The following is an 11,241-nucleotide window of genomic DNA, read 5'->3' as shown; positions in this document are numbered from 1 at the left end:
AAGCATGTGAAAATTTTTCTCACAAGCAATCATGTGTTGTACTTTTTACAACACTTCGAATCTTTTAATTTATTTGGTAAATTTTATATGTAAATATGAATTTATATTTTTGTTTACTTTTTTAGTCTCTCAATTAATGCACAATTATAATCAGCATAAGAGAAAAGATTAAAAAATGGATATTTCACAAGTTATTTTCATAACTTTTTATGAAAATAACTTGTGAAATTTTATGAAAATTTTCACACATTTTATGAAAATAATACTTATTACATAGAATAATTATACTTGTAGTCAATTTAAACATACATTTAGAAAGATACAGATGTGATTTAATGTTAACAATATGCTATAAAATCATTATTTAACTCAAGTTTATGAAATTATTTAAAGATAAATCAAGTAAAAAAATATTTTTGTAAACGACAACTATATAACCCGATTGTTAATTAAAATCAAATAATCTGCCAAATTATTGGGCTATAATAAGGATAACTACATGATCAGAAATGAAATAATTTATCTAGTGGTAGAAGGTTATGCTATTATCTCGTGTTAATTTTAATAATTATATATTTTGAATTTACAAGCAGTAGCAGCGTTGTCAGCTTGAGAGGGTAATCCCTACGCTTAGTGTGTTTTCCCCTGCAAAAGGATTTTAGTGATTTTCTTAGAAAACAGCCAAAACCGCAGGGATGCTTAGAATACTCATTTTTAAACTCCATACAAGGAAATGTAATTCGGAAGAAGTAGATTTTGGCAAATAATGAAAATATAGCATGAGTACATAACTTTACTCAACACTGGCTTCTGAATTTGTAATGAGAAAGATTTTTTAAGTGCATAAAGGATATTTTTACATATGTGAAATAAATTTTTGTTTTCTATAATCTAACAACACTGAGCGGCAGTTGCAATTTTGAGTCCCGCTCAGGGCCGTGTATTTTCTTCCAGAAAATTCTTATGAATTACAGGACCGAACATTTGGCACTCGCTAAGAGTCGCGACATAATGAGATTACATAAAATGGCAGCTGTGCACGATATTTAGATTTTTAGAAAATCGTAAAAATATGGCGCGTGGGGGCCGCACGGCCCCCATAAAACCAGTTAAGGGTTAATACAGTTCTTAATGCTGTAAGTGAGGTGTCTGCTAGAATCAATTGGCATGTTAATCTACATAACGAAAGCAATGAAAAGTTGACTAAGATTGAAACTAAACTGAAGGAAATTTTTAAGTTTAAGAAGGAATCTCAAAGCAAAGATAGTTTGCTTTTGCATAGTGTTGGTTCATTGGCAAATGAGTTGCAGGGGAAAAATATAGTAATTCAGAGATTAATGGAGACTGATGATCTGAGAAGTAAGGTACAGTACAAGAGATGTTTATGGCAATAATATAAAAACCTAGAACTATTTCAATAGTAAGGATAACAAAGCTTTATAAATCAAATAATATTTTGGTTAAGCTATCGTCATTATCAGATAAAAAGTTAATTTTTAAAAGAATAAACAATCTTAAAAACCATGAAAAATTTACAAAAATTAAGATCTTGACAAATTGTGTTGGAGATCTAGATTAAGATACAAAAAACTATCCTCAATATAAATCTGAAAAGAGGAAAGTTCAATTAATAACTGACTTTTGACAATTTATTCTAAAAGTTTACTATAGATCTAGTGAGGGGCGAGCTTGTGAATCTTAATTTTTTGTTAACAACTCTGAACACGGAACCTTAAAATCCCACTTAGAGTTTAATTGAAATGTTCACAAGCTGAAAGTAAAAATTATGACATGAATCTTTCTGTTTAATTTAAATGACAGAGAATTTGTTGATTATCTTCTGAAGTTTTCAATTTTGGGCCTAATGAAGGCATGGCTTACTTTTCCAGTTAAATCAAAATAAATAAGATTTACCCAGCAATGAGGATATTTGAAAAGCTGGTAACTAAGGCTTCAGATCAAGGAAGACCATCAGGAGGTCTTCTTGTATAAATGAGAATTTAAGAGATGAAGTTCTGCTGAAGGCAATGCAATATTTAATCGTTACAAGACTAATTTTTTATTAAAAGAAATTCAGCAATTCTTGAAATTTAATTATTATTTTATTATCTGCATATACCTGTTTTAATAACATATTGGCTGATCTGGAAATTTGATTTCTAGTTACTCTTTTGATCATGATCTTCTATTATTAAATGATTCAAATGCCAGGATTGGCATAAAAATGGACAGTATTTTTGACGAAAATATTATTTTAAATTTATAATTATTAGAAGATTTGGTTAACAATAAGCAGAGTGACCAGTTTATTGAATTGGTTAAAGACTATAATTTATATATAGTAAATGGTTGTCACCTTCATAATTCCCCAGCTAATCTTACATAAATATTCAAGTTGGGAATGTCAGTGAGAGATTTATTAGTATTGAATGAAGGACTGACCAAGCATCTTGATGACTTTTATGTTTCTGAAAACTACATATCAGATCATCTTTTGGTAGTACTAGAATTATTGTTTGACAACACAAGAAAAGCTGATGCTATTCAAAGAAAACAGGAAAGGTTAATTTGGAAAGAAGAAAAAGTAAACTTGTTTACCAATGACTCACAAAACCTTTGATTATCCAGTAAAATTATTTAATTGAAATAAACATTTTAGACCTTAATATTTGGTCTTCATCAGGTTTTACAAATGCTGAGATTCTAAGAACAGTTCTGTGCGACGAATTTAAAAACATTTTTAAATTCTGCTTTTAAATTTAAAAACGTTTTTAAATTCATTCCACAGAACTGTTCTTAGAATCTCAGCATTTGTAAAACCTGATGAAGACCAAACATTAAGGTCAAAAATATTTATTTCAATTAAATAATTTTACTGGATATTGAAAGGTTTTGTGAGTCATTGATATATTTTTTCCAGTATCCTTACAAGAAGGTATTTAACCTTTTCTCAAACTTGTTTACTCAAGCAGTTAATAACTTGTATACACTGTAGAGCCTATTGACAATATAAATTAACTTATTCAATAACAGTACTTTAATTTCGAAATCTGCTAGGCAATGCAAATTAGTGACAAAATTTTGGCTAAGAGGCAGACTTGGTTTTAAGGGTGGTTTTTTTTTGGATTCTTTTTCTTTTTATTCGTCTTTTGTTGACGTGATTCTTGAGTCTGTAATTGTCTATGATTCAAAAGAGAGAAGAATCGAGCTCTACAATTATTTCGCCGATCAAGAACTGAACAACAATTTATTATTTATTCTAATTTGGAAGAAACTTTTAAACCTCTCTGTAAAGCCAAAAAGAAATTATTTTAGAATAAGATTAACTTTCAATTATCACATATTAAAAATTCTGCTGAATTTTGGAAAATTGTTAATAAATTTAAAAATGGCAAAGTTGTGTATAATAATATCTCTATTTGTGACTGGTCAGATTATCTGAAAACTTTTTTCTGGACCACCTTTAGTTGTACTATCTAGTTATACTAATAATAATATGGATCCATTACTCAATGAAATTTTTTCATTTGATGAATTACAATTTGTGGTACGATCTCTAAAAAATAACAAAGCTCCTGGATTAGATGCTGTAAAGGCTGAGATGATTAAATTCCTTCCGACTAATATTCTAAACGACTTGCTAAGTATATTTAATAATTTTAAAACTAATTATTCTTTTCCTACTACTTGGAAAAATATTTGCTTAAAAATGATATATAAGAAGGGTAATTGGTTTGATCCTTTGAATTATCGTCCAATATCACTAATTAGTGTAATTAGGAAAATTTTTTCTACGTTATTGGCTAATCGTTTACGACTTTGGCTTGAGCAGTCTCATACTATTTCTATTAGTCAAGGTGCTTTTGTGGTGAATAGAGATGTTGGTTATAATTTATTTATATTCTTTGGAATTTTGCAATTAATTTTGACTAAGAAGCGGAGAAAATTATATGTTGAATTTATTGATTTGTCAAAGGCATTTGATGCAATAGATCATGACATTTTATGGTCGAAGCTTTCTGGCATAGACATATCATCATCTTTTATTAATCTTACAAGACAATTGTTTTCGAATACCAACTATCAAATCGAAAGTTAATCATTGTCTTTCGGAGGCGGTAACTGCCAATAAAGGACTTCCACAAGGTGAACCACTTAGTCCTATTTTGTTTAATTTATTTGTTAACGATCTTTCAGAATTTTTTTGTAATCATAATACAATGGGTATAACCATATCACCGTAGGTAGAATTGAACTGTTTTTTGTTTGCTGATGATATTGTAATATTTTCGTATTCACCTATTGGTCTTCAGAAAAAACTTGATCTTCTACAGGATTACTGTTAAGTTTAATAAATTACTTATTAATGAGACTAAATCTAAAGTAATGGTTTTTTGGAGAGGGGGTAGGTTGAGGAAGGCTGATAAATTTTATTTATTTAACTCTGAGATGGAGACTGCTTTGTCCTACAAATATCTGGGTATCTATTTTACTCCATAGGGTTCATTTTCTTTTCACCTAAATAAATTGTTTTTGAAATATAAACTTCAGCTTTCTAATTTAATAAAGCTTATGATTAGAATGAAGCAGTCTTCTGTTAAATCATATTACTGATTGCTTGATTCTTTGATACATTCAAGTTTGGGGTATATGTTCCCTATTTGGGGATCATCTTTTGTTGATAAATTGGAGAAGACGCAATTGAGATTTATTAGATCAATATTTCATATTAATCTTTCGGTCCCCGGACCTGTTTTAAGATTTGAGCTGGGTCATCCACCAATGGCTATACATTTAACAATGACTATTTTTAGATACTGGAGTAAAATTTTAGAGTTACCAGATTATGATCCTAGAAAGATGATTTACAATAAATTGAAATTAATAGGTGGAAATTCATCGTTTGTAACTTGGTCCTCTTCAGTTGAAAGCTTATTATATGACTTAAGTTATTCTATTGATTATTATGCTCAATTTCTAATAAAAAACTTTTTATGGCCGAAATTTCTCAGTCATTAAAAGATAAATATTGGGGCCAAGATATCCATTATATTGAACAAAAGTGTAGGTTTTTTGAGACTTCTTTAGTAGCTCCATGGACACCTCGATATTATTTATTGTCAAATTTAAATTATAGCATTAAATCTTTGATAATTCAACTGCGGCTTAATGACTATACTCTTGTATTAAATAAGCAAAGAATGAATATTTCTGCTTATTCTAACTGCCCATTATGTAACCAATTTTGTGAAAGTATTAAAAACCATTTATTTGTATCTTGTGAAATTACCAAACATTTAAGGGATAGTTTACTGACAACTGGTTTTGATATGTTTTGTTTATATGATGATAATTTAAGTTCTGGTATGTTATTTAAAGTTTATAAATTTTTCTGTTTTATATTAAACATGTTAACATAACATTATTAATTAAGATGTAATATATTAGTTATTGTTTGTGTTGTTGTTTCTTTCTTTTCTTTGAAATCATGTATAACAATGCTTATATTTATCAATGCCACACGATTTTGTAACCCCTTTGTAAGGTGAAAGCTATAGCAAATAAATGTTGATTGATTGATAAACTAAAAATGGCAATTCAAAGATTAAAAAAGTGTTCATCACCTGATACCAATGGAGTAAAAAACGAATTTATCCAATCATTGTCAATGATGGTCTGTTTAGAAATTCTTAGTTTCTTTAATAAAATTAAACCGACAGCAGCTTTTCCAAAGATATGGAAGAAACTTTTATTAAAAATGATTTACAAAAAAGGTGAAAGATCTAATCCACATAATTATTGTCCAATAGTATTGTTGAACATGTTTACAAAACTGTTTACTAGTTTATTATTGAATTGATTAATAAAATGGTTAAATAAAATGAGCATAATGCCATCTCAATATTTCAAGGTGCCTTTGTTCAGGACAGGGAAACAATTTATAATACTTTCATTCTTAATGGTTTAATTCAATATGCATTATATCAAGGAAAAGAAGGAAAATTTATTCACTCTTTATTGATTCAGAAAAGGCATTTGATAATGTTAACCTTAATTTTTTGTAGAGAAAACTTTATAATGCAGGACTCTCCAGATCCTTCATTATTTTGCTTACGAATATGAAAAACAGGACGTTTTTGTTGCGCATCGACAAAAATTCAACCTGGGCCAACACGCAACAGAGAGAAATTTCAAAATTGCATAGGTTAATTTCATCAAAAATGCGTCGTGGACGACCGCATGGTTGTGGCCAACAAAGTTTGAACGATTGCGCCCAAAAGCAGCGATATCAAAGAAAATTGGAGAATGAGAACGAGACCTGCCTTGAGCATCAAAGTGATTCCGCTTAATATTGAGTCTCCGAGTCATAGTCTTGTCCCAAATACAGTTTTGCCATTTTTTACTAATGTACAATATATCTAAAATCATACTATCAACAGATCTCCTTCTTACCACCCTGAACTTTCAATTAAACTGGCTATTAATTATATATTATGATTATTCATATTAATATTCTATTATGCACAAAGTTCAGATTCTTCCTTACAGTTACTTTAAAAATTAGAATTGTGGCCAATTCTTCTGTTATGTACATTGAAAAATCAGCATAATATATTTTATCTGAAGCTATACGAAAAATTTTTAAAAATACAAAAAGATTGATACCTACTCTCGATGACAGTTCATTTTATATTTGAAACATTTGACGTGAGAGATATTTGAAACAACACGTGACAGAGTTTACATCAATCTATTCAGAGTTTGTATTACCTTCTGTAGCTTCTGTATCTGCACGAAGATCGCCTTCCTTCCTTATGTATACCTCTTCTTGTATTTCCTATTGGGGTTTATTCAGTTATCTTCCCTTCCGATTATCTTCTCGTATGTTATACTACAGTATATCCACGTCGTATGTCGGAGTCGTATGTATGATTTCTTAAGTATTCTCCCTAGTATAGCAGTTTCCTACTTTATGGACTACTTCGGAGATCTTGTATGAAGCATATGGCAGGACACTTCTCAATCCGTCTACTGCTCGAATTGGAGTGCTCCCCGAATGGCGTGAAAACGGCCCTTTTTATTCTCTCTTACATCCTGTGTGCAACCTTATCAGCTCTTCACCAGTTTGCCTGGGAAAGGAAATCAGCTTCCTTTCAAAATTCTGCTGTTTCATCCGTTTTTGTAGATAAAATCTTGATGAAGTTCGAAATATCACTCTATCCAAAGTTTCCAGTTTCCTCTTTAACTGACCATTTTATTCACAAAATTCTTCACCCCCTTTGACGCTCACATTTACAGTTACTTTAAAAATTAGAATTGTGGCCAATTCTTCTGTTATGTACATTGAAAAATCAGCATAATATATTTTATCTGAAGCTATACGAAAAATTTTTAAAAATACAAAAAGATTGATACCTACTCTCGATGACAGTTCATTTTATATTTGAAACATTTGAGAAATCATATACAAAGACAATGACAACAGTGAAACATGCAAAAGTCCTAATTTTCTTTCAAAGAATAATTGGAAGTCATGTTGCAATATCAGTATGTAAAAATTAGGATTACATTTTCTACACAAGTCCTTCAAAGTGTGTTAGTTAAAAGATTTACCAAAAATAACCACTATTAGAAAATTATTAGTAACAACTGGTTTAACAGTATACATAATATTGATATCAAACTAGATTATTTAATTCTATTGATCACCATAAGTAACTATTTCAGAAATCATTAACTTACTATATTATAATATAAAAATATTAAAAAGGTTATTACAGGAAATAAGTACTATTTATACAAAAATTAAACTGTCTTGAGATTGAGAAGTGCTTTTATTCTTAAATATGTAAAAATTATGATTTACTCTACATTTTACATAAAATGTAAAATAATAAAAACTAGCCAAATTATATATTTAATTTGGCAAAATATAAATCCAACTAGATTATTCGATTAATATTAATAAATAGATAATAAATTAGACTTACACAAGGTTGACAGAACCAGAATTTGTCTGTTTTTTCATTAGACATACGATAACAATCTCGACATTGCCTGATTTCTCCAAGGTCATATATACAATCACGAAGCATCTGTCGAGCAAGATCGGCCATTCCACTATGAACTGGAAATTTAAACAAATGTAAAGAAAAGGCTAAAATTTAATATTTAAAAAAATAAGCTTAAAATAATAATGAATGTATTTTTATAAATTAAATTGAAATATCAAATTAAATTTATAATTATTGATAAGATAAATACATAATGCATTTCTTAAAGAACTGTGTAAAAGTTTAAACCATATTCAAATATCATAAAAGTAAATGCTATGTTAAGGTAACCAAAATATTTAATTAACTTTTTTAACAACAAATTTCTCACTATTTAAATGGTTTAGTCTAGGAAAAGTGTTAGGGAGATAGAATGGAGTACAAAGGAAGAAGAGAGAGAAGGGAGGTGATAGAATGGAAAGTAAAAGACAGTACTTGAAAAAGAACTAAGCAGGCAATAAGACAATTACATAGTAGAAAGTATAGAAAAATGAGTCTAAAGACTGAAGAAACAAATCAAATAAGCAAATAACTGGAGTTTCAGTACTATAACCACAAACCTTTAATTTCTCCAACAAATTAACATCTAACTAACTAACATTTTTAGCATCTTCATCACCCATCATCAGATTTCTAAATGGAATTTCTTCAAAAAGAACTTCACTTGAAATTATTTGTTCTATCCTTTGAATATATTATTCAATTTATTAGAATACTCAAAGAATTGCTTGCATGCACAGTTTAGCAGTATGTGGAAATGATGTAATTATAGACATAAATACAGAAATAAAATTGCATCTGAGTCCCCACTTTGGAGCCAATTTTTCAATGGTAGTAGTAAAATACATTTGTTGCTAGTTAATTAGAGAAGTTAATTTGCTGGAGAAATTAAGGGTTTATGGTAGTAGTAAAATAAAATATCATTGTATGTATATGTCTAAGTAGTATCCTTTAAATGTCCTTCAGATAGAGAATAAACAATAGGGAAGCTGACTGCAAAGAGAGAAACTAAGTACTAAAAGTGTGTGCCATGCCATGGAGTTCAAACTAAAAGACTTAGTTTGGTTGTGTGTGTGTATATACAGTCCATTTCAAAATTATAAACACACCCAACTTTTTTCAATAACAAAAACATTAACAATTGTAATGTATTCATTATATTAAAATATCGTTTACAACATCAATTTAAACATTTTCTGAAATTTTTACAGCAATTTGAAAATTACAAAAAAAAATTATCACAGATTTTCAATTTTTGATTGTTTCAAAAGTATAAACATATGTGCACAAAAAACCGATTTGTGATATTTCAATATTTTGTAGGTCTACCATTTGATTTAATTAGTTCAAATATTCTATCAGGCATACATTTTACTAGTTTTTTAAGTTGTTCTTGTTTAATATTTTCCCAACAATCCATAATAGCTAATTTCCATTTATTTACAGTATTGTATTGTCTATTTTAGCCATAAACAAGATGGCTCATAATGCCCCAAACATTTTCTATCTGGTTCATATCAGGGCTCTGTGATGGCCAATCAATTACATTAATTTTTTTCAGCAAACCAATTTTTAGTTGACTTTGATGTATAAATGGCAGCATTATCCTGTTGGAATTGCCAGTTTTCTCCTCCCAATAAGTGATCCAAAAGTTATTAAATTTTAATACAACAGTTCTTGATACTTTTCTGAATTCATTCTACCTTCTATAAATATAATATCTGTTTTACATCCCCATCCAAATCTTGCCCACACCATCATATAGCCCTCACCTTGCTGTCTGCTCATTCTGACTTTTTCGTTCTTCCTCAAATCATGCCAGTAGTGACTATAACCATCAGGTCCATCCAAATTCCACTTTTCTCATCTGAAAAGACTATTTGTTTCCATTCCTCTTTCCATGTCATCTTGTCTTTGGCCCACTTTAATCTAGCTGTCTTGTGCAATTGTGTTAATTTCAGTTTAGCAGTCATTTCGGTAAATTTGGCATTTTTATGATTATGCATATACAGGTAGGCCTCCTACAATGCGGTACCTTTACAACGCATTTTCGCTCCAACGTGGTTGGAAAAATGCGGAATTTTTCTTACAACGCGGTACTTTTACAACGCGGTTTATGGTATTTAGAAACGAATTATCTTTCACATAACAGAAAAATCTCAACGGATCACTTAATACGCGCCACAGTTCGGTGTACAGAGNAACGCATTTTCGCTCCAACGTGGTTGGAAAAATGCGGAATTTTTCTTACAACGCGGTACTTTTACAACGCGGTTTATGGTATTTAGAAACGAATTATCTTTCACATAACAGAAAAATCTCAACGGATCACTTAATACGCGCCACAGTTCGGTGTACAGAGCTAAATGTCCTCGGAAACAGCTGTTTGTCCATGTTGACGTGTTATTACCATGAAAGTTTCAGGGAAAGACCGGTTTCTAGACAGATGTACATCATTTACCATAAACACTCAAATATATCACTGAATTTTCAATAATTTATACTCTTTCAATAGATGGGGACCGCAAAATTGGTCCAAAATACAGTATAAACTTCTATTGGGTGTATATTTTTAACAACATAATGAAGGGAAGTTATTTTTTGCGATTTTTACTGTCCACAAAACTGCTTAAAAAAATTTTAGCCATAACAATGTCGAATGAAAAAAAGCATTGTTGTTAGAAAGGAAATTTATTAATATATCTCTTCAAAGATAGAAATTTTGGATCAAATTAAAAATCAAGAGCGGATAGCTGATATTGGTAGGCATTTTAATTTAAATGAGTCAACTATTCAGTCGATTAAGCAATAGGAAGAAAAGATTAGGAATTCAGTCGCATCCGGATCATCTATTCTTGCGAAAAATGTTGCTTGTCCGACAGCACCTATAATAGAAAAAAGAAAAAACAAAACAAAAATGGAACAAGCGCTAATATTATAGGGAGAAGATATGAATAAGAAATGGTTGCCTTTAAATAAAAGTACAGTTAAACCACAAAGCCTTAAAAATATTTGATTATTTAAAACAAATGGGACAGTCGTCTACTGATGAAACCAGTGTTAAATTCGTGGCTAGCAATTGCTGGTTTGAAAAATTCAAAAAACACCATTCAAACGGCAAGTTTTTCTCTTTTTAGAACCGAATCCCAGTTTTTGTATTAAGTTGGTGTCTCCTATAACGCGATTT

General features: G+C 29.8%; 1 protein-coding gene across 1 annotated transcript in view; it reads right to left on the bottom strand.

Annotated features, from left to right (window-relative positions):
* The window catches only part of LOC111622025 (zinc finger MYND domain-containing protein 11-like), a 170,845-nt gene that overhangs the window by 63,139 nt on the left and 96,465 nt on the right, over positions 1-11,241 (bottom strand). The window contains exon 7 of the mRNA XM_023364322.1: positions 7,992-8,128. Within this exon, the coding sequence (XP_023220090.1) occupies positions 7,992-8,128 (137 nt within the window). The remainder of the gene's footprint in view (positions 1-7,991; positions 8,129-11,241) is intronic.

The sequence above is a fragment of the Centruroides sculpturatus genome, unplaced genomic scaffold, assembly GCF_000671375.1.
Source record: "Centruroides sculpturatus isolate CEXI.00-Female unplaced genomic scaffold, Cexi_2.0 scaffold225, whole genome shotgun sequence".
Lineage (NCBI taxonomy): Eukaryota > Metazoa > Arthropoda > Arachnida > Scorpiones > Buthidae > Centruroides > Centruroides sculpturatus.
The sequence above is the reverse complement of the archived record's forward strand: the minus strand, read 5'-3'. Positions and strand labels throughout refer to the sequence as shown.